This window comes from Astyanax mexicanus, chromosome 19, assembly GCF_023375975.1.
Source record: "Astyanax mexicanus isolate ESR-SI-001 chromosome 19, AstMex3_surface, whole genome shotgun sequence".
NCBI classification, from domain to species: Eukaryota; Metazoa; Chordata; class Actinopteri; order Characiformes; family Acestrorhamphidae; genus Astyanax; species Astyanax mexicanus.
Window position 1 is genome coordinate 25,607,883 of NC_064426.1, and position 25,808 is coordinate 25,633,690.

The window sequence follows — 25,808 nt, forward strand, 5'->3', positions numbered from 1 at the left end:
GTTGAACTTAAAACATGTTTATTTTAAAATATACAGAGAAAGCCATTATACACTCTGACCACTAGATGGCACAAAAATCACAGATCATTTTGCAGTTAAAATAACCATAAGGTTTCCCAGACAATAGAGGGCGCTCTAGAGTGTCCATATGGGGCATTTGAGCAAAATCATTTTTTTTTTAATGTTTCAAATGTCTAAAATGTACTCATTTCCTCAACACAGAACACTATCAAATGATTCAGCACTGCAGACATATTTTTTACAGCTTTTAAACTCGAGTTATATGCCTTTTAAATGTGCACTGCCTGTATTTTCAGCATCAGCTCACACAACCAGCCAGCGCATTAATGCTAGCTAGCATCTCTACCACAGATAGTATGAGCAGTCTACAGTATGGTCTCTTATCTCCAAAACCCGTTTACTGTAGAAAAATGGAAATATGTAGAGGGCTTTTTTTTAGCAAAATACATTTAACTTTTAGCCGTTTAGCTTCAAACACTCTTTCTCTGAGGACTCACTTTCAAGCTCCTTCTTGCATTTTTCTGACATAATGGAGGAAATAGGAAGTGAATAGTTTCTTCATAAACCGGCTGTGGCTCCTGACCTTTCACTACCTGGAAAGCCAGCCCAGCACCTCCATTTAGACTCTGTTTTCTTGTTGGTTTTATTCCATTTTATCATAGGTTTTTAAGGAACAGCAGAGTGAGAGTTTGATTTTGTTTTGCTAGCAGGGGGACATTTTTTAATTTTCTGTTTAAGTAGATGTGTTTTTAGATAGCATAAAAACGTTAAATTAACATTCATTTTCCATCTCTAATGCATTAAAACAATGTTAATTTTAATGACAGAATTATTTGAGCACATTAATTTTACATTGATTCAAAAGTATGGTTTTACATGTACTGTTTTTGCAGTATTAATCTAACCTACTTACATGGAATATTTGTGTCTATTCTTATAGTCTGTACTGTGTTGGTCTTATACTGTAGAAAGTGAGATTTAAATAATAAGGATGAATAATATTAATTATTATTTGTTGGAAGCACATTTGACCTAAAATGATCAATGTAGGTGTAGAAGAGCTTAACCCAAACATTCAAAGCCTTTAGGATAAATGTATGTTGATTTAATGTCAGAATTTCAACCTTTTTTTCAACTGATGTCAAATTGTGGTTGTTTTAAAGTTGTTTTTTCTATCATTAACCTTAAAATGTATATAATTTCTAATGTTCCTTGCTATCATGAATGTTTGTAGTTGTTTTTGTTTGTTATTTTGATATATGCTCAACCCTGAACCCCTGAATCTCTTGTCAATGAAATTCATACTGGTTAATACATCTCTACACAGTGTCTGATGTTTGGTCTGGCTGAGGGTCTAGGGAACAAGTCCATTTTCCTTTTCTGTTTTGCACAACATTAATCATAACCAATCCATCTAACCACACCAGCTAGCCAGCAATATATTTCCAAGACTTTTCTTATCATCTTTAATTTGATAATAATATTCGTGTAAAGCATGTGACCTCATTTAAACACTTCAAGACTAAACTTTTAATCATTTGACTCAGGCACCAATTTGCAAACTGCCCGCTAGTTATATTCTGGTGTGATAAGAAGATCATATCTAACCAACTTAACAGAAGAGAGACAAATTTAGCTAGGTTATAACTCAATCTCTACAGCATCGTAACACTCATTATATCATCATATGACAGAGGTGTGAGCAGCTGTTGTAGAGTTTCTGTAGGACTAAAAAAGAATAAGATGTGTGTCACTGTGATCAAGGTAACAGCCCTGCTGAAACATCAAGCTTAAGACCAGATATTAATGTATAGATGGCCTGAGCTGGTCTTTGATGGTCAGTGTAGTTAACAATATGCTGATGTGAACTAACTAACCAGCCAGCATTTCAACATTTATTCATGACTGAATCAATATCATATTAAGATGCTGAAAAAGGTCTTTAGAAACAGAAGTATGATAACTCACAGTTTGTTTACAGGTCATTTTTTTTAATATTTTGTTTTTCTATTTTCACACAAATACATTTTGTTACAAGTCGTATTATTAAAAAATAAAATCTTTAATAATGATTAATGATATGTATAAGACAAGCACATTAAATTGATAATAATTTAAGGTTTTGCTGTCATATTGGTTTACCAGTGTGGTCATGCTTATCATGCTGTTTAAAACACTGTAAACCCACAATTAGTTTGAAGTAAAACAAAATTAAGCCTGTTTTATCTAAAATTTCATATTTCCAAACATTACTCAACTATTTTATACTAGGTGAACATTCGTGCCCACATACAGTATACAAAAAATAGGAGACCAGTTTCTGAATCAGTTTCTCACAGTTAAAAATTTCATGTTTAGCTTGGTTTGATGGCTTCTGATCATCCATCTTCCTCTTGATTGTATTCCAGAGGTTTACAGTTTAGTAAAATCAAAGAAACTCATCACTTTTAAGTGGTCTCTTATTTTTTCCGAAACTGTACACATTTAAACAGAGATCTTTGTCAGAGATCAGAGAGTTTTGTCTGTTGCCACTGGCAGCTTCTTTTCCATTGGCTTCTGGTACAACCTGTTTGAATTCTGGATGTGTTTCTGACACTAACATCCATCTGTGTATCTGTCTGTCTGTCTGTCTGTCTGTCTGTCTGTCTGTCTGTCTGTCTGTCTGTCTGGCTGGCTGTCTACCAGATTGATAGTGCTTGTAATACTGGTCAATGTATGTGTTAATGCTGGTCAACCAGTAAGTTCAAGCTTAGTCATAATTGTTATTTATCGGGGCCAGATGGACCATGCTTGAAGACTAGATTATTCAATCAGCTTTACCAGCTTGACCAGCATGAGGGAAAAACATAACAACATGAAAATTGGGTTATTAATCATTGGATTCAATCATTAGAGGGCTGTCTAATGGAAAACTATTACCTCATTAGTAGTTTGTGCTTATCAAATTACTGCCACAACACAAATGTTAATTTCTGTTATCACATTTCTTACTGTTTCTAGCTTACAGTAATGCTTTCCTCACAGTGGAGTGGCTTGCCCTCTACTGCTACATTATTAATATATGCTATTGCTGAATATAAATGGATGGGCATTTTAGCCCACAATCTAGATATGTTTTAGTCAAGTCACTGTAGTTCAAGAATAACTTTATTTAAACCTTTATCTGTCTGTCTATGTTAAAACACTGGCTATATAATTGACAGTGCAGGGATTTTTTTTTACATGTAAAAGGGCATGCTAACTCGTTAACTTTTTATCACTGTTGATTTATGTCACGTAATCAACTTCATATTCATTCATATCACATTTACATATCAGTGACAACACAAGCACACATCAACTCACATTACAATGACTAACACATTTAATTTCATAATATGTAGGGCGTAGAGTGTGTATGTTTATTAAAACAGATCTTAAGATTAATGTCATCAGTTTGCTCATGGGCTTATCTCTTTGATCTCATGATCTTATCGAATTAGAGTGGTTCACTATGATGGGAGCACGTATAAACCTGAATGTTTGCTTACATGATTCGCACAGACACAAGATACATTCCTATCATCCCACCGCTTCTCAGTGAAGAGGACTATACAGTGAATTTGGACATTTTAGGTGAGATGTGAAAGTATATGGAGTAAAGTGTTCAGTTTAAAGGGAACTTTGCACTGCATACTGAAGAAAGTACTGTATGAGTTTATCACTAGGAATTTGTCAGTAATGTTTACCCATCATTCCGTGTATGTCTCACTGGCTGGGGCTCACCATGAACACTACAACACGGTGTACACACAACACAAATCTGCTGTTGTTTAGCCATAAAATCACATATATTCTTTTTGTGCATACACAGCTGTGACACAGGCCTGTCACAGTATATTGTATACACAACATATTCATAAGAGAAGCACCGATGTGGGAATTCTGAGCTGATGGCGATATCTGATATTTCACCACCTCTGCCAATGGTGATGTGGATATCCACATTTATAACTTACAGAGAGACTACACACCCCACTATACTGTCTCCTCCACAAGTATTAGGACAGTTAGGCCAGTCCTACTATTGCTATCTGCTGTAAACTGAAAACATTTGTGTTTATTATTAAAAGACAGAAGATAGAACCTTTTGTCTGACAAAACACAAAACAAACAAAAATTTGCTGTCTTTTGTCTTCAGATTCAGATGCAGAAATAAATAGATTGGCCTCACTGTTCCAATATTTTTGGAGTGGACTGTAACTTTATAACTTTAAAACAAATATATATATTTTTTTTTATTGCTTAAATCAATTAATTTTAAAGTAGCACATGCAGTGTTGGGTAATTGTAGCAGCACGGCAAGCATCACTTGGTCCTTTTCCTCTGCCAAACAGGTGTCCTAGCGTCCAATTTTTTTTTCAAAATTAACATTTTAATATAACATTATAGTCATTATGGCTTTTAGAGAAATAGCACTATAGGCTCCTGTGGTGCCGCCTAAACTTTTGTCCTTAATGGCATTTTTCCCCTTACTTATACTTTATATTTTATAATTCAAGTAGTTTTGAAACCAGAACATTTACATTTTTACTTGAGTTGATACTTTAACTTCTACAGAAGTATTTTAAACCCTAGTATCTATACTTCTACCTGAGTAATGAATGTGGATACTTTTGACACATTTGTTTTCCTATACCTGTGGCCATGGAAGTGATTAAAACCAGTCAGTCAGTCAGTGAGTCAGTCAGTGACTCAGTGGTTTGGATGGGTGAACGAATATGTTTTGTAATTTTGTGTTTTTAATTAAATTTACTTTAAATTGACTTTTTAACAAACTTAAAAATTTTAATGGAACAATTCATAAATTTTTGTTTTGAACGTGCTTTTTTATTTTTTTGAGGTGAAGAAATTTGACGTTAAGAAAAAATACATTTCAAAATATGATTTTCAGATTTGGAAAAATCAGATGCATAAATTTCAGATAGATCAATTCAAATCAATCTACTGGATTACATCTTTGTTCTAATATTGTATTCTTGAGTTTCGAATAAAATAGATTTTAATTTAATTTGGATTTTTTTATTTTATTTTATGGGTTTTAACAGCCATTTTCACTACCTCCAATTTCAAAACACAAAAAGTTGTTAGAATTAAAATGTTTGAATCTCCTCATTAAATATTTCAAGTTTATTCAAAAGTCAGGTAAATTTAATTCAAATATACAAAATGCAGATTCAATACTTATGTCAATACTTTTAAGCCACATATAGCTGCTAATAAGGTTTAATAGTAATATAATATACTGGTAATAACCCCGCTAATCGTGGGCGGCGCAGATCTGCACACGCCCAGCGTCGCTGCACGGGAGGGATCCGCGTCCACACACTCACACAGTCTTTATCGAAGAGGAGGAGGAGGGCCTCGATTTATCGACTCCTCTTCGACTGTCAGGCGAGCGCACTCGTCCACGGAAAACCACCGCGGCCGCGATCTCAACAAACAGCAGCAGAACACGCGCGGGGACGCCTTTTATCGCCTGAACTCGTTTGTATTGATCTGAGGGTGCGGATTTGTGGACGGAGTGATGGCGGACTCAGGCAGCAGCGCAGCGGCAGCCGGAGCCGCAGGCTCGAATGGGAGCGCCGCCGGGGCAGGAGGAGCGGTGCCGCCCGGGGGAGCGACTGGAGCTGCGGGATCCAAGCCCGGCCTTGAGTCCGTGAAAGGGCAAAATTTTGACGTGGGCCCTCGCTACACCGATCTGCAGTACATCGGGGAGGGGGCGTACGGGATGGTTTGGTAAGGGGAGGAAGTGTTTGCTGACATTTCTGTGTTTTTGTTACACATTTTAACGATATAAACACCATGAGAGAAGCTGCTGCTGCAACAGTAGGGTGGGCTCAGTTCGCTAGCGTTAGCTTAGCAGCGTAGCTAACCTAGCAGGATACTTGTAGGGGTGGATAACCCAGGTCCAGAAAGTAAAGGGCCAACCCAGGGTTTTGTACCAACTGCCTGGGCGGCTATGCTGCAGCTGGTACAAACCCTGGGTTGGATTTTTACTTTCTGGACCTTGGTTACCCACCTCTACAAGTATATAGCTAGCGACTTATCCTAGCTGTCTTACGCGCTAGCTTAGCATCGCATAGTCGGCTATGCTGGTAAATCCAGGTTCATGATTTGAAAAAGAAATCCAGGCCAAGATTTGTTTCCAACGGCTTTAGCAGAGCCTCTGAAGTCGAGCTACAGCAGCGCTGCCAATGCAGTTGGAATAAAATCCTGGGCTGGATTCTGGCTAACGCGAACTTTCTGGACCTGGATTTACCAACACTAGCAGTTGGATAAAAAAAGTAGGTGTTGGTCCTTGGTGGCTGTTTAAACTAGATAGTTAACGTTATATTAAACGACAATTGTAGCTAACTGTAACGTTAACCATACGCTATATAGCTAGCTATATCTGTTTATATAGGACGTTCTCCAAGCGTTAACTAAACATTATCCTAACATTATCCAGCAACTAACCTAGCTAACTAAACAAGATGACGCTTAACGTTAACTATGTAAAAAACAGGCGAAGATGTTGTGCATTACAATACAGTTAACTAGCCAGTTACAAACACAGACGCATAATAATAATAAACCCGCCCATAATAATGTTAATGAGAATAATAAAGACAATAGTAGTAAATCAAAAAGTGAGATAATAGAATACAGTAAAAAAAAAAAGCAAAGCAAAAAAGTGTTTGCATAACTAACAGTATAAGCTAACTAGCTAGTCAAGACGTTGGTGTTAAGACATAACAGGTAGCTAGTTAGCTAGCTAACATAAATAACAAACATAATAGATACGCATAACCGAGCTAGCTAAAGAAAAAAAAAATAGATATGGGTAAAAAGGAGTTAAGTAGCTAACTAGATGTTTAGTATACAAACAGTGTAACTATCAGCTGGGTTAGCTAGTTATTTATGTTAAGAATGTCAAATAAAGGATTAGCATTATATTTAAACGTTAAAATATAGTAAAACATGCTAGCTAACGATAGCTAATAGGAAAAAAAGATGCAAAGGATTTGCAAGGAAGCGAATCAAGCAAGCTGTCATTTTGATGCTCATCCTGTTAGCTTACCTAGCTAACCTAAAGTTTATACAGGCATTGGCCTTATATTTTTAACCAAACCACAATATAAATGTTACTAAAGACATGTCCATGTCCGCTCTGATAATTTTTGTTTTTTTTTCGTCGCCCAATCTCTAAAAGAGCCAGTGTTTGGCTGGTTAGCTAACTTAGCTGGCTAGTTGTGAGCTAAACCTGCATGCTAATCCATTAGCTAGCGTTTAGCGGCTTGACATTTCATTATGTGCTGCCTGTAGGAAAGGCGTGGTTTTACCATAATGCTAATTGTGTGTTTAGTCGGGGGAGTGAGGTGGCAGAAATGCTGCTTTTTTCAGGATTTTTAAACGCTCTGAATGTTGCTAAATGTAGTTAAATGCATTAATAGTTGTTGTGCTTTGTAATTAACACTGAATTGGCAGTCAGTTAGTTCACGTTAGGTGGCCCAGCGAACACACAGCATTGTCACAACGTTGGCTACGTTCTTACAACGTTGCTACAATGTTGTCAAAAGGTGGCTGTTCTTCTCATCACAATGTTTTGTGCTTTTCTACAAGTCTGCTGCAGTGGGATTAGAAAAGAAAATCAATCTTAGCTTTCAACGGAAGTCAGTGAAAAAGATTTTATGTCCAGTAATTTTAAGCATTTCTATTGGTCCATGAAATGATCAAATTACAAATCCACACTTTTAATCACAAACCTACAGACCCCCTATGGTGACAACGTGGAATAAAATATGTACTTATTAGTGACCAAAGCTTAATTAAAACTTGAGAACCAGATAATTAAGTCGTGGGGACGATTGTTATGGTCAGGACTCAATTTGTCTTGTTCCCACACTAAGTCATGGCCACACATTAAAATCTTGTTCCCACACTTGGTTGAGTCGTGGCCACAAGTAAGGATCTTATTCCCATGCCTAAATAAGGTATGGCCACACATTATGATCTGTTCTCACGCTTTAATAAGTCATGGCCATGCATTAGAATCTCGTTCCCATGCTTTATTAAGTCGTGGCAATGCATTCAGATCTCATTCCCATGTGTTTTTAAGTCGTGGCCACGTATTATGATCTCGTCCCCACGCTTTAAGTAATGGCCACACATGAGAATCTCATTCCCATGCTTTAACAAGTTGTTATTATTATTATTATTATTATTATTATTTATTTTTATTTTTTTTTTGTATGTTTTAACATGGTGTCACCTTTGTAGTAAACAGAAAAGACACGCAACTTTTTAAAATAAAAAACGTTATGTATAGTGGATTTGATAATATTAACAAAAACAATACATTGTATAGCTATATATGTTTATATGGGGCTTTCTCCGAACGCTCAAAGTGAATAACAAAATATAAACCTAACATTGTCTAGCTTGCAAACTTGGCTAGCTATGTAAAATTTACAAACATATATATATTTATTTAAAAAAGTGACATTTTATTAAATTATCTGATTACTGATTATGTCAATTATTTTACAACAGGTGGCCATGAAAATTTTGCAAGCATATCAAATACACGTTTTTCATAAGATAATGATGATATACTCTTTCCCAGACATCTGGACTTATCATAATGTTGCCAATAATTTGGCCTGATTAATTTGACTATTTTAGTTGCTTTGCCTTTGTGTTTAAGGTCTAAAAATATCTCTCTAGTTTATACTTGATGTCTGTGGATGGACTTCTTATTTTTTTTTATTCAATTAAATGTATTGCTTAAATTGTAATAGGTTGAATTTTTGGACGTGTTTTCCACTGATCGTCTTTTCCCCTCCCCTTTCCTCTCACCTCTGCCCTCAGCTCTGCATTTGACAATGTGAATAAGATCCGAGTGGCCATTAAGAAGATCAGCCCGTTTGAGCACCAGACCTACTGCCAGCGCACCCTGAGGGAGATTAAGATCCTGCTGCGGTTCCGACATGAGAACATCATCGGTATCAATGACATTCTGAGAGCACGCCGCATCGACTATATGCGGGATGTGTATCCTTACACAAGCGCCCAGCCACGCCTGCAGAGCCAGACTGCACTGCAATGAAGAGTCATGTTTCTAGCTCTTATCAACAGTTAGAACAGTCAGACCAGGGGTGGGGTTATAGACTTATAGTGTGATTCGGGTTGGATTTGAGGTAAATTCATTACTTATTAGCAGTGCAGTGTCTCATGAAACCATCTTTAAAGCATCCACATCATGAAAACTGATATATTTAATTATTTTGTTAAAATAAGTGTTTAGATGATGTAAATGAATGCATCACTGCAGTTTCAATATATATGTGGAGATTGAGCTTAAAATTCAGCACATTTTGTGCGAATTCTGTATTTTGCTTAAATCCACAATTCAACTAACATTTGAATTCTTTTTTCTGGAATTATTTTTGAACAATTGAACAGAGAATGTTTATGTACTTACGTCACATTTAAAGGCACAATTACAAAAACAGTCAGTTGAAGTCCAAAGGAAAAAGTGAGTGATGAGAGGGGTCATGTGAGAAATAAGTTATAAATGATTTTGTTACATGATACATAAATGTTAAGATAATTGTTAGAACATTTTGAAACATGGATTTTACATATTAGATTAGGGCTAGACATAATTCAGTATTAGTATATTGTGATAAGAAAATTACTCACCTTTTTTAACAGAATTTTGATATTAGAGTATATATTATTTACAACTGACTTATATTTATTACATAGTGCATTAATTAACTTGGCAAATTGAACTTTCTGAAGTATGTAGGTATAGACATCCATTGTGGACGTTTTTGGCAGTTTCTCTGTCTTTATATCAGTCATATAATCCAGCCCTATATTAGATCTTAAATATTTTAATAAGCTTTATTGCTACCTTCTGCTAGGCATAATTCATAGCAACAGTTTGGCAATAAGTTCAGTTTACACAACATGACTGATGTTTAAAATTTTCTTTATTTTTGCTAACATTGCTTTATATTGTTGCTAACATCATGTAAGGAAAAATATTGATATTGTGTTAAACTGCGATGTTTTACTTTGCAATGCTGTATCGATTTTCAAAAACACAGTATGTGTTTTATGTAGGGGTGCAACAAAGCATCAGTGCATCGCCATGACTGCATTGTGGGAACATTCTTTTCCATGTTCTTTTTATGAAATGTGCACATTGCAATTCGGTAAGTGCAGGCCAAAAAAAAAAGTGGGCGTAAGCAAAGCACAGAGTATATGTTAGTCATTTTTGACTTTAGCCAATCACACAAGGGTTTTTTTCCCCCACTTTGGTTGCACAAGTTTTGCCTCTCCAGGCTTTAAGTTTTCTCTCTTAAGCTGGGAAATATGACAGATCCTCCGCTTAGCCCTCACAATCCAAAAGGAACGACAGACTTCCAAAAATGTAGTGGAGTGAAAAGTAAGATGTTACCAATTCAAATGTAGCCTAATTAAAGTAGCAAGTTACCAAGCAAATGGAAATACTTTAGTAAAGATACACAAACACTTATTTAATTGGAGTAATGAATTATATTTCCTTTTTTACTGTCCATGTAGACAATGATACTTTCACCCCAAGTGAATAATTAAGAAAATAAAACAACACAGTGGTTTGTTAATACTTAGAGCAGTACAGGAAGCATTAAAACAAGATGCATTTTTCATTGTTTATACATGTAAAAAAAAGAAAGGGGCTTCCTATTTTTTGTCATTCAAATTTAGTTCTGAATATTGTGAGAAAATAGAATAGTAAATCAAATCGAATTGTGAGCTGAGTGCATCATTACAGCCCTAGTTATATGTAAAGATTGTTGTCAGAAGTGCTTTATTTAGTGTTGTGCTTAAACCCCACCCACTAAACAGCAGTGTTGTACTATTGTTAGATTAAACTGTCCTTTTATTCGGATTTGTTAGTGTTTATGTTCAGTAATTTTAGGTTTTTGTCCATGAAATTGTATTTAAACAATTGCAGTAAATCACAATATATCGAAAGCCCTGTGTATTGTATTGCCAAGTTCTAGCCAGTAACAACCCTAATAGCTAACAAGCTATAGAAGCGTTATATTTCAACCGTTGGTCGTGTTCTTACTGTATTCATTAGCAGCTCAAGTCATCAGATAATAAACGTGTATTGCCTGGCTAAGAATGTTTGCAATATGAGGAAAGCTGTCCATTTGATTTATTGCCAAACTAACACATTAAAATGCTCGTTTAGTAAACAGAAGGGTTGTGTCCTTGACCACTGCTGGGATTATCCTCGGCGTGAGTCTGTTAGTTCCTTGACTCCCTGTAGCTACATCGTCCAGGACCTGATGGAGACAGACCTGTACAAGCTGCTGAAGACCCAGCAGCTCAGCAATGACCACATCTGCTACTTCCTGTACCAGATCCTGCGTGGGCTGAAGTACATCCACTCTGCCAACGTCCTCCACAGAGACTTGAAGCCCTCCAACCTACTCATCAACACCACCTGTGACCTCAAGGTGAGCGCCAGCCCTTTCTCGATGGCACCTCCTAATGTTTTGTGTGGTTAAGGAGGAGCTTGAGTTCAGATTTGAAGCTGTGAAACAATGGAATAATAAGAGTTAAAAGATTAGCATGAGCATTTGCATGCACAGTAGGAACTGTTTGCCAGAATGGAGCTCTTTTTGAATTTCCCAGCTGTGGCATGCTATTTAATATTTAAAATCTATCAAGTGCCTTTTTACAGCTAGCTTTCAAATTTTGGTGGTTTTGGTTTTAAGTAATCAGATTATGCGCAGATTTCACTTGACAGCATAAACAGCCAGAAGTTAACATAGCCAAGATGCAAGAGAAATAGAATTTTAATAGGATCATTCATGTACCTAATATTGTGCACATAAGTGCCAATAGTCCTGTCACTAGGGGTAAGAATCTTAAGCACCTTGCAATTCTATTTGATTACTATTCAGAGGTCTGCAATGTGATTTATTTATGTCATTATCAAGCATCTTGTCGTATATTTTTTTTCTGTGCAGAATTTCTTTTTCCTCATTGCATGACTGCTTGGTACTTTTACTATGCTTTAAGTAAAGTATCTGTAATGACCCCTAATGAATCTTGCTATTTAATTACGTTATAAAGCCTTAGTGTAAACAGAATTTTATCATAGTATCTGGATACTAAACGCATGCTGATGCCAAGTGTAAATCTTTGAGAGATGCTTGAAGAGCTTGAATACACCTGAATTTAACATGCATTTTATGTCTGGATGTTATTCACATATACTTTTACTGTATTTTGTTTACAGTCATCACTAAAATGCATCCTGGGTATGACCAGATGAATTCCAATTATTTTAATTTTCCATGTAAAAAAAAATACATGGAAATGTGCATCAAAACATGCTAAATTCTTGTTGTGCTTTCTGTAAACATCAGTTTCTCATCATGGTGCTTCAGATTCAGGAGAATGCGAACAGATCAGAGGAGCAGTGGAACAATAGATGCTTCTTAAAATCATGTAACAGCTCTTTCAGAAAATGCAAAGAGCTGTTTAAACCACAAGAGAACACAGTCTGTAAAACTGCCATCATCTACCAGTAAATAAGCCAAACTGATGCATATAGAACCAGAGAGGATGATTAAGATAAAAGAGCAGAACGAAGATTCACAGTAATAAATATTCATTACTCATTACATCAGTCAATTCCTTATTTTAAGAGGTAGGAGAAAACCAAAAATTGTAATTAATTGTAACGCTGATTGTTTAGTTTTTTTTCCACTCTTCTTAGATCTGTGATTTTGGCTTGGCGCGGATAGCTGACCCAGAGCATGACCACACTGGATTCCTCACAGAGTATGTGGCCACTCGCTGGTATCGTGCACCTGAGATTATGCTCAATTCCAAGGTAAGGATCAAGATTTTGGAATGAATAAAGTTACTGATTGACTCTCTCAGAATACCACCGAATACTGAATGGCCGAATACTGAATACTGATATTTTTCCCCACAGTAGTAGTAAAAGTACCAGCAAAGCACAGTACACTTTTCACTGTATTGTTTCTACTACTGTATTTTTTGCACTTTAAGCCACACCAAATTATAAGGCGCACTATTTATGAACGGCTATTTTCTTGTCTATTTTCATACACAAGGCCCACTGGATTATAAGGCGCACTTTAAGTAACTTCTAATTCAGCACGTCTCGCCGCTGAATGGTGGTGGGGGGCTAACTAACTAAGCTAAGTAAAGCTAAGCTAAGTAAACAAAACTGTAATACAAAAAAAAGACTTTCTTTTAAAGTAAAATGAATGCTGGATGTTAATCTACACAGATTCCTCTCCTAAAAACATTATTTATTTTAAAAAATGTTGTTCATTTGAGTAAGTAAAGCACTTTAATTTATTTACAGTAAGCTTAGATTCCTAATTTCTCCAGCAAGGCTGGAGCCTTAGCATTAGCGGCTAACCGTTACCGGGTAATGCTAATGCTGCTCCAGGAGTGATAACCAGGGTAAGTAGCAGACTACAGGCTAATAATACTCACCTCTGAATGGCGAAAGAACATTTAGCTTCTAATGCTAATGCTGCTCCAGCCCTGGTGCTGGAGAACTGAACTGAAACTCCTGTATAACGCTGTACTTCAGTGGAGTGGCCTTACTGCTCCTTAGAACCTGACTGATACAATTTATACATAAGCGGCACTGAATTAAAAATGAAAATTTTAAGTGCATCTTTTATAATGAGAAAAATACGGTACTTTGCAGTGGTGGTCTGCTGCTGCAGCTTTTTTTTAATTCTCTGAAACATCCAGAAATCACTACGACCAATCTCTGCAGAATACTTTTAAAGACAGGAAAATAAAATAATGAAAAAAAACCCCACTTTTTTATTTTATAACACTTTATTAAAAAAAATCTTGATTTAAGAAAATATACTATTGCAACAAAACATTTTATAACAAAGTGAAGTAAAAAAACAAAATGTAACAAAATAAATATTTTTATATAAAACAATCTAATAATAACTACATTAGGGATGCAATTATGTGATCAGAATATTTGTTAAGACTTGGAATCGGGTGGAAAGAGCCAGATCACTGATTTATCAAAAATATAACAATACATTGTTACTCCACATGTTCCATATAGATCAGGACATCCCTAACTGCTGCTGCTTTTTAATTCTCTGAAACATCCTTAAATCACAATGACAGTGACTCTGTAGAAGATGTTTAATGACAGGGAGAACTAGCAAATGTTAATTGAGATATTGTTTAGGTTTTACAGTTGAGAACAACATTCCCAATAAAAATTTGTGTGAGTCCTAAAATAGTATCATAACATTTCAAGATATGTTACAATAACATTTAACAGTACCCCATATACACCCCATGTACACAATCTAATGTAAAACCTGATGCACACCAGCAGCATTGCACATATTCTGGACACTGTTACAATTTCTCAGCATGCTAATGCCGCATTTACATCACTACAGTACTATATTAAGCTTTTTGTTCAGTATTAATATTTCTGTCTTTTTTTTAACATATTTCCCCAAACACAACTGCTTTTCTTCTTGTTTTCGGGAGAATCATTTAATTTGCCAAATGTTTGGTGCCCCTCTATTTTAAAGAATTCAGTACCCAAACGTGCCTGTTGCTAATCCCACAGTGTAAACAGAAGTGGCCGCATGTTAATTCATGAGTGTCTCTCTGTGTAAATATATACTGAAGTTGCGCTTCTGTTCTGTTTGCATACCTAACTCTCTCCATCTCTCTGACAGGGCTACACAAAGTCCATTGACATCTGGTCAGTCGGTTGCATCCTGGCTGAGATGCTGTCCAACAGGCCCATTTTCCCAGGAAAGCACTATCTGGACCAACTCAACCACATACTAGGTGAGCAGCTGTAACCATACGTATCTTGTAATCATCACTACCTACACTAAAATGACAAACACCAACACTAAGTTGTTTTGATGCTGCAATTGGTCGGCCATTCTCTCGTTTAGAAGAGCTGTGATTAAATAGCTCGTATCCTAAATCTGCTTTGTACTTTTACAACCCTAAGTCAGAAAAGGCACGATAAACCCAAGATTCTTCTGCTTTGTCTGATAAACTTGCATTTTAGACTTGCACTACATTACATTCCAAAAATGCTGGGACAGAAGCAGTTAAGGGTTAGTAATAGGGTGAGGGGGAAAAAATAAAAAAAAGGTGTTTTTTTAAATCATGATTTTCAGCTGAAGCAATATCCATACAAGGTGTCAACAAATGCATAAATGAGGAGTAAATGGTTGAAATTTTAAGAAATTGTCTTCAAATGATGACTGGAAGGGATGTTCTCACACCTGTGATCACCTCCAATCCCTCAGACAGCAATGCATCACAAACTGTCATTTAACTATAGCTGATAGAAACACATACACAGAAGATTGGCAGCAACAAGTCTAAAAGCTAGGGTCTGTCATGGTATGGAGCTGTATCAGTACACTTATGTGATGGTAGCATTAATACAGAAAAGTACATTGAGGTCTAAGGGCATTTTCACACCAGCACTATTTTGGTCTGGTTAAAACATACTGTGGTTCATTTGCACTCTTGGTGCAGTTCGTTTGGCAGGTTTGAAAACAGTAATCACACTTAGGTGCTGACCAAAACAACTGCACCCAGACCCACAAGATATGGTGGTCGCAGCACCTCTACAAACAAACTCCAGAGCGGTTATTTGAGCTAATAGGCTGTTCAGGTGCAGTTTAACCTGATTAATTACCCAGATAATTACCATAGTTTTGAACAAGCACTGTCTCTGCTGCTGATCCATGCTAAGCTGTTATCACGCTGAACGCTGCATGTTTAAGGGCGTTTTCACACCAGCACTATTTGGTCCGGTTAAAACGAACTCTGAAAACAATAATCGCACTCTGGTGCGGATCAAAAGAACCGGATCGAGACCAGCTAGAGGAGGTGGTCTCGGTCCGATACCAAACGAACTCTGGAGCGGTTCGCTTGTGGTGAGAACGTGATCCGGTATCGATCGGATCCAGCTATTAAATATAAGCTGCATTCACTGCTCACAGCCACATGACTCGGTTTATTATGTATAAATCAGTGTTAAAGCACAGATATTTGCGCTGGAACACAAAATCTTCTCATTGTATTTAGTTTTTTCGTATATTTATATTTAACGTACTCCTGTGTCAGACAGCTACGACCAATCAGAGGACACAGGCTGCTTGCGTGGTTTATTGATGCGCGTTTTGGTGCGTTTACAGTCGGTTGCATTATGCCTATGTGAAACCATACCGAACAGAGCGAGAAAACGCTCCAAGTAAACGAACTCATTAACTGCTTTGGACCAGAGAAACGAACCACAGGTGTGAAAAAGCCCTAAAAAGCAGCTTCTCACTGCACTACTATACACACTGGTCTGGAACACTAAACCTTCTTGCTGTATTTACTTTTTTGCTCCCATGCCAGACAGCTCTGACCAGTCAAAAGAGACTCAGTCGCACTCGGAAGTTTTGTTTGGGCGCATTTCGGTGCATTTAGGCTTGTGCATGTGTGAAAACAAACCAAACTAACTGTTAAATGAAGGAAATGTTTTTGATTACAGATTACTGTAATTATGTCACTTTTCCTCTTGTTTACAGTGTTATGTCATAGGACTCTAAATATAAGGCCTTACCCATCATAAATGTCAGTTTAAAATAGCTAATATATGTTATTTGGTTATGACATAAAATGAAATTCATTATCTCATTGTACCCACATTTTAAAAAATTTCATTATATTATTATAATTTGTTTTTGTATAATTGTGTTTTATTAGGTATCCTGGGCTCCCCCTCTCAGGATGATCTAAACTGTATCATCAACATGAAGGCCAGGAACTACTTGCAGTCTCTGCCCCAGAAGCCCAAAATTCCCTGGAACAAGCTCTTCCCCAAAGCAGACAATAAAGGTATGCACTTGGGCAAACGTAAAAAGGACTAGAAACAGATTGAAGAATTTTAACACAAGGTTTATTTTACAATCTCTTCACTTACAGCCAAGTCAAACAAATGAGTCAAAATATTAGACTTTGTCATTTATTTGTTTTAAAAGAACACAGGTCATGCAGCAGGACAACGACCCCAAGCACACTATTTGTGTAGAATAAAGTTAGTGTTTTGAAATGGTCATCGTCAAAGTACTGATTCTAATCCATTTTAGGGGGGGGGGGGTTATCATGGATATTTCAAGTCATATGTGATCTGCTGTGACTTTCTGTGTCTCAGTGTGGCTTTAATTTAGTATAGCACTGTCAGAATGCTTCAAGGCATGCTGAGTAATTGAATAGTGCTGAAGAGCCTGCATTTGTTGATGTGCATCCCTCTAATATAAAAATGATTTTGAGGATAAAATACTTTAATCTGCCTCCATCTCTTTACCTTGTGTTTCATATTTCTGCACAGAGATGGATAGAAAGGATGGGTTAGATGTCATCACATTTTTTCCCTCCTTGAATCTGTAGTTTCAAATTAAAAGCCATTATCACATCAGTTTGGTGTATGCAATTTAACGTCATTTAATGAAGTTCTGGAGCTGTAACACAAAAAAACATTGTCAGTTGCAACACGGTATAGCTTACTTTTATGCACAACCGTCCTTTTTAACTTTGCAATTTAAGATGCAGAAAATTGATTTGATTTTCTGAAAGATCTTTGTAGAATTTGATTAGCACCTGAGTGCTATAAGAGCACTTAGAAAGAGGTCTTTCTTCATCATCTGGTTGGCTTGTGAGTGCTTGTCTGTGTTTTGGTAGGAGAGTGTGGGAGTGTGAGCTGGGGGAGGCTGTGAACAAATGCTGGAGAGAGAATTGAATGCATTGTACAAATGTCTTGTTGGAACTGCCCAGTGTTTAAAGGAATTGTGTGTCATTCTGTTCATGCTTGGCTTGTGTGTATTTATGCTTATAATTAGTGTCATAAGAAGGATTTTGTGTAACGACGGATGTAAAAAGTAAAAAAAAAAAAAAAAAAAGTAACATTCTCTCTGTTTTTGTGTTTTGTTTGTTTAGCTCTGGATTTGTTGGACCGCATGTTAACCTTTAACCCCATCAAGCGCATAACTGTGGAAGAGGCACTGGCCCACCCTTACCTGGAGCAGTACTATGACCCCACTGATGAGGTATACATCACTCTCCTTCTGAACCATGTGCTTGTGCAGACTTGTATCCTGATGTGTCTTACCTTGTTGAAGCTGTAAAGGTATTTATAGACCTGCCAAAACGAGAAAACCAAACATTCAACCAAGCATGTGGGGTAACTTTGCTTCGGCTTCGTACGTCTCATTAGAATAATACAAGCCCCACCAAATTGTGCTTGACCCTTTATTTGTCGAAATGCAGAATAAGGCAGATAGCATCTATAAAGACACATTTTGACTAAAACTAAAGCTGGAATACTGATGAATTTCTTAACACATGAGTAAAAGCACGTCTCCTGCCCTGTTACTGTACCAAAACAGAAGCTCCTGCTGTAAAATGTAAAAAGCCCATGAGCTGTCCTGACGTAAAGCCCTCTGTAGAATTGTTCTGCCTCGCCCGTCCCCACAAACTGAGTTGGGGAGTAGGAGCCCAAAGATAATTCATAAGTCATCACAGTTAAGATAAGTCATCACAGTTAAGACCAATTTATAGTTGTTTGTTGTGCTTCATTATTATATATAGTGTTATTGATTCTTAAAAACCTGTTATTTTTGTGTGTTCTTTTTATTGTCCGAATTTAATGATTACAGACATATTAAGCTTTTACATTTGTGTTTTTTTTTTGTAGCCTGTCGCTGAGGAGCCCTTCACCTTTAACATGGAGCTAGATGACCTTCCTAAAGAGAAGCTGAAGGAGCTCATCTTTGAGGAAACAGCACGATTCCAGGCTAACTACCAAGGCTCCTGAGGGAAGCGAGGTAAACGAGCAAAACACACAGCTCATAAAATGCACAAACCTCACATGGTTAATATGTTATGTGGACAAATGTTTTAGGACACGTATCTTTATCAATAAAGGTGTATAAATCAAATAAAACATCTAGCCATGCAATCTGAATTTACTTACAGTTGGAGAAACAATGGGTGCTTCTAAAGAGCTCACTGAAAACCAGTTTGGTGCTGTAATAGGATGCCACTGTTGTAACTAATCAGTTATTTAATTGTTTTTTTTCTGCTCCCCTTCCCAGATATCACAAAGTGTGGTCACAAAATGCATAGGCACACAGTGCATAAAAGTTACCTAATGCTCTGCTGACTCTGCTAACATCAACTTCTATTAGTGCCTATGGATTTAGAATGGGATTAAAAAAAAAAAAAGGGTACCCCAATGTCTCAATATTTTTGTCTATGTCATGTATGTCCCTGCAGAAATCCAGTACTCAGAGTACTGAGACCTCTGCTGGACAGTTTTAGCTTGAGTTAAGGAAAGCAAATTGTAAGCCCTTAGTAATCCTTAGGTCTGCTTTAGCCTTATTAGTCTGTTAGAGTTTATCAGTTTGCATTAGCTTTCAAGGTAAATCTAACCAAAACTAGATTTTTTGAGATCTTAAAGAGCACTTTCACACCTGTTGTTTAATTGCTGTGGTCCATATCAGTAAGTGTTTGTCTGTGGTTGGGTTTGTTTTGTTTCATACAATAAATGTGTCTCCAAAATGCATTACAATAAACCATGAGAGAATGTTCTTTGGGCTTATTAGCCATACCTCTCTGGGATGTGAGCAAAAAAAATCATGTTTTTGGATTAGTTCATATTTCTTGGTTCATAATTTTTGTTTTCTTAACTGTAGTAATTATAGGCAGTATACCGGGTAGGAATGTAATATAATTATAGTGGCCAAAATTTGCAAAAACGTATAAACAAATTATCATACACTTGTATTTATATATTTCAGCTGATCCAAAGCAGTTGTAGATCTCGAAATTCAGCAAATATTTATATACAGAGCTGTTATTATAAAGTTAAAAGCAGTAGTTTTTCTGGGTTGGGAGGGGACAAAATATTGTACTCCACTTAGGCCTGGACAATATTTCGATATCGGTATTTATCACGATAAGAAATGTTTCAATAACGGTGATATCATTTCTGTGACATATCGGTATGTATTATTTACAGAATCTATCACAGACAGGCGTTTTTTAAGCGGCGTCGGTTCACTTGCAGAACTGAACGCAATCTGCCTCCGTAGCCGGGCTAAGTCAGTGCGTGATTACGTAAACACACAGGCACGTAGCCAGATAGTCTAGGCTCCGCTCCGCATCGCATCTAAACTGTCCCGCAATGAAGCTCGGCTGCGCGCCGCTCCGCATCTAAAACCTCCCGCAATGAAGCGAAACCAACTGTAACCGAGCGGATCTCGGCCGCACTTTTGTAGTTTGTTGTATCTAAGTTATTTATAGTTGATATATCTTTGTTTATTTGACAGGGATATCATGTTCCCTTTATATTTATATATATATATATATATATATATATATATATATATATATATATAATGTTTACAAAAGAATAAGAAGCTCTGCCTTTGTTGTAATGTAAGGTTATTTATATTGGTAATATGTATATAGGTTATAGGTTTGTGTTTGACAGAGATATTTTGCTACATGCAAATAAAAGTGAGCAATGATTTATTATGACTATTTTTTATTTCTAAAGTATTAAACAGTTTTTGTGAGAGGAGGCTTTAAAGACTTTAAAGAATTTCAGACAGTAGTGTACAGAATTCCATTGCAGGGATTCTTAGCAGTTTTTCTAAGGCATTCCAAGTATTTATATCGATATCGAAATTATATGGTATCGACCAAAATTAAGGAATATGTCGTGATATAAATTTTGGCCATATTGTCCAGCGCTAACTCCACTGAAGTCCAGCTTTATGAAGGAGTTTCAGTGAAGTTTCTCCAGCACTGAGGCTGGAGCAGTATTAACAATAACCGTGAGTATACTGGACTGTAGTCTAGCTTCCCAATTAAAAGGGAAACATGGCAACACCCTTGTTCCTTACTATTGTCGCTTAAAATGCGCCTTATAATCTGGTGCGCCTTATGTATGAAAATAGACCAGAAAATAGACGTTCATTGACAGTGCGCCTTATAGTATGTACAGTACGGTAATGGTGTCACCGTAGGGACACAACCATCACAGTAATGTCTAATACTGTATATTTATTCTAAAATAGTGGTCTGGTAGGTTTCTTACATGCAGTGTTGACAGCATTTCATAAATAAATAAAATGAACAAAAAAATAATACCCAAACACACACAAATCAGCACAGCACTTACATGCACCTGTATTAATAGTGCTCTTCCACATTCTTGGTGCAATTACACATTCTCAACACAGAGGTCTCTAAATCCTTGAATCCTCAAAAATGAATCCTTGTTTATACTCACTCATCTCTTCTCTTTTTTGTCTCCTTTTATTTCTTTCTTGTCAGCTCTCGCGCAGAATGACCAAGCCATGTGACGGCTAAGAACAAGATAACTCCAAACAAGCTACAAAAGTTATACATGCATATATGGTATCCAAAACAAAAAGAAGAAAAAAATGTACATTTGAAAACTTGAGCATTTTTTCTTTTCTTTCTCCATGTCTCTCTCTCTCTCTTTCTCCTTCCTGCTGGGCGGCTGTGCGCTTGTTTGGGTGTATAACTTGCAATGTTAACGCCATCGGATGCAGGGCTGTTGCTCACACTCGATCTCACAATCTTTACTCACAACAAACCTTACTGCGCACAGCCCCTGCTCTTTCACTCCTGCTTTCTTTAATTTCTCTCTTTCACTCTCATTCTTTCTCTGTCTCTTACTCCACAAACTCTACCACTCCATTCTCTCTCTCTCTCTCTCCCTCTCTCATTCCATTTTTCTTTCCTCTTTGGATTTCTCTGCTTACTACGGTTCTATGTACTGCCCTCGAATGGAGAAAGAAAGAAAAAAGAGAGGGTGGCAAGGAAAAGAGTGAGCACAATTGTTCTAATGGGCTCTAGCTGAGTGTGTGTACATATATATATATACATATGGGCTTTTTTTTTGTTTTGTTTTTTTCTTTTGCATTCAGTTGGAGTATTGTCATATATGTCTTGAGATCTGTTTGTACACTGTAATTTGAACGTTTTGATCAGTTACAAAATGTGTTTTTGTATGTTGGGAGTTTATATTTGAGTATCCATTTGGACAAATGTTTCTAGTTTTTTTTTTTTAAGACAATATACGTTCTATGTGATGAGCTTTTTGTTTTTGGCTTTTGTGAAAGAGGTCTTGCTCTCTGATTGTGATCAGTGTCTTGCTAGCCAATGGGTTGAGTTATGGAAACAGAGGAATGTCCAGTCCCGGGTGAAGGGAGGAACGAGCAAGAGCTACGGCGTAGCCTCCTGCTTTACCTACTGTACAGATATTATCTGAAGCCGCTGTTGGGATTCGAGACGCTTTTTTGCCAGTGCTTTTTGGAAAATGAAGCCATCAGTATCATCAAAACTCAGATGTCACATTCACATTCATCATGCTGCTCCCTCTCTCTCTCTTGCTTTGTTGTTTCTTTCTTTATCTTTTTCTCTTCATCACTCCCTCCCTCTCTCTGTTATCTATTTATCCCTCTCCTCCACTACACATTTTCTACACATCCCTTCGTGTGGCGCTTTTCCTTTTTATTCCTTTTTGTGTTGCTCCTTAACAATGGTTGTCATTGGTTACTATGTCTATGGCTACTGTTGCCATGGTCGCCCCTCTCTCTCTTTCGTCCCTTTGTTTGTTTCTTTTCTTTCTCATTTCTCTCTCTTTATTTTTAACGCAGATTTGTTTAAGCAGTACTCAAATACTGCTGATAGCCCCCTCCCCCCCAAACACTCAGATGCTGTCAATGTTTTCATGCTTTAATTTTTTAATGCTTTAATACTACATGATCCAGAGTTAGCAAATGTGTATTTATTCCTTTCCGTATCATTCCTTGTTTTCTTCTTTCCTTCTTTCCTTCTGTCCTTTCTTTTCTTTTTCGTCTTCTTGTCGTCTTTCTCCTCACTCGTTGTGGGCTGAGGTTAAAATAGCCAAACGGAACGCTTTCAGAGCCATAGGACACACATATATATAGTCATATAGTCATTTTCACCCCCCGTCACTCAACCCTCCCCTCTTTACGTGATGTCAGACTTTTTGAAAGGGCTTTTCCACAGGGCTCGCTGACCTCATGCCTATCTTGCCTGCGATTGGTCGACCTTGTGTTTATGTAGTCTGTGATTGGCTGATGTAGGACTTTTGCATGTGTCGAATCACAGGTGTGATTTGCTTTTCGCGCTTTTTCCCCCCACTCTATAACGAACTGTTATTATACATGCATTCGTATTTTCCTTTTCCCTTTGTACAAACAGAAAAAAGGGATGTCCGTAAACCGTTCGAACTGGCGCTTTTGGCAAATCGTGGGTGAGGAAAGCTCACTCTAGGGGGAGGAATGGAGGAATCTTGAAATAGCACAGGGTGGATTTGTTTTGATTTAAAGGCCAGGCTTGGACAAGCCTTGTTGAGCTAAACCAGCTCTAACAGGAATGGTGCTTTGACTTTTGTTTATGATTTGGAATGTGTCCATCCATTGCATGCAGAATTTAATAAAATGGAAATTATCTAAAGTGATCAGAAATGGAAACTCTGCTCAACTGAACTGCTAAACTGCTGTCTTATTGGCTGCTTTCACACTGCAGGTAAAATGGCCCAAATCAGATTTTCTGACTAATCTGATGTTTATTTAAGCTGTTTACACCTTAAGTGCGCAAAACATCAACAATTCACGTGAAGTTTCAGTTTCGCTCTTATTTGAATAAAAACAGCTGGGTTCATCACTGAAAACGCATTTAAGCTCGCTGTAAGTTCACATTATTCGGCCTCAGCAACATCTTTAGCTTGTGTCTTTGGCTTTTAGAGTTTTTATCTGCAGCCTTCGATGATGCAGCCATGTCTCTTTGACCACACGTACACTCGTACCATTTCATTAGAAATGCTAAGCAGTTGTGACACAAGTCTTTGAAGTTGTTGTCTCAACATTTTTGAGGTCTGTTACCTCATTATTCTGCCATTTAAAACTCTTATTCACTACTGTTGTCTATTTCCCTTTTCCTCACATATTTTTTCCCCATAAATGCACTTCACATTCCACACAAACACATCTGTGTAACATTTAATGAAAAAGATCTGGTTTGGGCCACTTTTATCTGCTGAACCTGATTATGTGTAGCCTCAATTGGATTGAAACTGATTGACACGTTTAAATCATATACGTTTCAAAGCAGCATTTTTTTCTTTCAAGAATGGACTGAAAAAAAATAAAACGTAAAAACGAGTGCACCCTCCTGCACGTTTCATACGTCTGTGTGACTATTGACATTACTCAATCTGTGCACCTGCACTTTGTGTCTCATGACCAAACGCTTCTTTTATTATATTCTTTTTTCTTTTTTTTTTTTCTTCGGTGCAATTGTCCTCTTCCTTGTCTTTTCTTTAATAGACACGCTTTGAGGGATGGACTACGAAACTCGAAACGGTCATTCTTCAGTCCCATAGTTTGTTTAATCTGTTTTTCTTGTTCTCTATGGCACTCTATGCTTTCTTCTCTTTTTCTCTTCTATGTTTCTCCTCCCGCCCCAGTTCCGACCCATCCAATGTTCCTCGGCTTTGCTAGTGTGTTGTGGGACAGGAAGGCACAGGTGGTGGGGCTGCGTCCCGCCCGTGTCTGTGTCTGCATGTCTGTCTGTTACAGCCTTGAGCTGCTCTTCTCTGCTTGCCCTTGTGGGGGTGACACCACACCACTCGCTGACCTGAGGGGAAACGAATCATTTACCAAGGATTATGATCTTTCTATGCTGTATTGTCGCTGACGTAATGCTTATTTACAAATGGGACCATGGGGACTGTCTACAATCATATACACACACACAGTACATATTATCACCTACACACACATATATATATATTGAGATATACACACATACATGTACACACTTACAGATATCACACACAAACAGTATATGATTTTGAAAGGCCTACAAAAATAAGGCAGATTTCGTAATGTCCTTTTAATGGCTGTTCTTATAATTATTGCTGTTGTTATATTGGTGAGTCTTTTTTAAAGAGCTGAAAAGGGATTTTCTTTTTGTTTTTTTCTGTTTATTGTTTTATTTCGTTCGTTTTCTCTCATTTCTCTCTTTGGGTGTGAAAAATAATTGGCTGTGTTGTCACTCTTTCGGAAATCTATTTTTTTCCCCCTTAATCTTCTAAGGACTTTTATTTTAAAAGATGATTTAAAAGATGATCTGAGTAGATATGTGTAAGAGATATGAACCAAGGATGGTTATAGTCTTATGTACATGCTTATGGGTATTATGAATTAAACAATTAACAAAGAAACAGAATTATATACATATATTAAATAAAATTCCTGATACTGTACTTTTTTTTTGGTCCAGTCTGATTCTTTTATATTTATTTTATTTCGAGTACTCCAGAATTCTGTATTTGACATTTTACACAGTTGCATAAGCAGTCAGTCACCACCCATTTTTATACTGTGCAGGATGTTAGACCTTTTATTAAGTTGGTGATGAAAGTTTGTGCTTCATAAAGTTTTACTGCTTTAGTTTATTGTTCCTATTATGGAAAATATCTGCGTGTTTAACAAGGGAGCCTTTATTAACGAGGGTTTTTGTCTCTATTAATGAAAAGTGGGCAGTTTTATATAGGTCAAACTTAATGT

General features: G+C 36.9%; 1 protein-coding gene across 1 annotated transcript; it reads left to right on the top strand.

Moving 5' to 3' along the window:
* The first annotated feature begins 5,380 nt into the window (after positions 1-5,380).
* On the top strand, positions 5,381-25,504 carry mapk3 (mitogen-activated protein kinase 3). The gene is made up of 9 exons (XM_007234476.4): positions 5,381-5,799; positions 8,914-9,096; positions 11,375-11,564; positions 12,836-12,952; positions 14,832-14,946; positions 16,879-17,010; positions 18,109-18,218; positions 18,866-18,995; positions 21,514-25,504. Exons 1-8 carry the CDS (start codon positions 5,588-5,590, stop codon positions 18,983-18,985), a joined length of 1,179 nt encoding a protein of 392 aa, XP_007234538.2. The 5' UTR covers positions 5,381-5,587; the 3' UTR covers positions 18,986-18,995; positions 21,514-25,504.
* Positions 25,505-25,808: the final 304 nt, after the last annotated feature.

Coding starts and splice junctions, on each gene's coding strand:
- mapk3 (XM_007234476.4), top strand. CDS start 5,588: ATGGCGGACTCAGGCAGCAGCGCAGCGGCAGCCGGAGCCGCAGGCTCG. Junction 11,565..12,835: donor ACACCACCTGTGACCTCAAG/GTGAGCGCCAGC, acceptor CACTCTTCTTAG/ATCTGTGATTTTGGCTTGGC. Junction 17,011..18,108: donor CCCCAAAGCAGACAATAAAG/GTATGCACTTGG, acceptor TTGTTTGTTTAG/CTCTGGATTTGTTGGACCGC.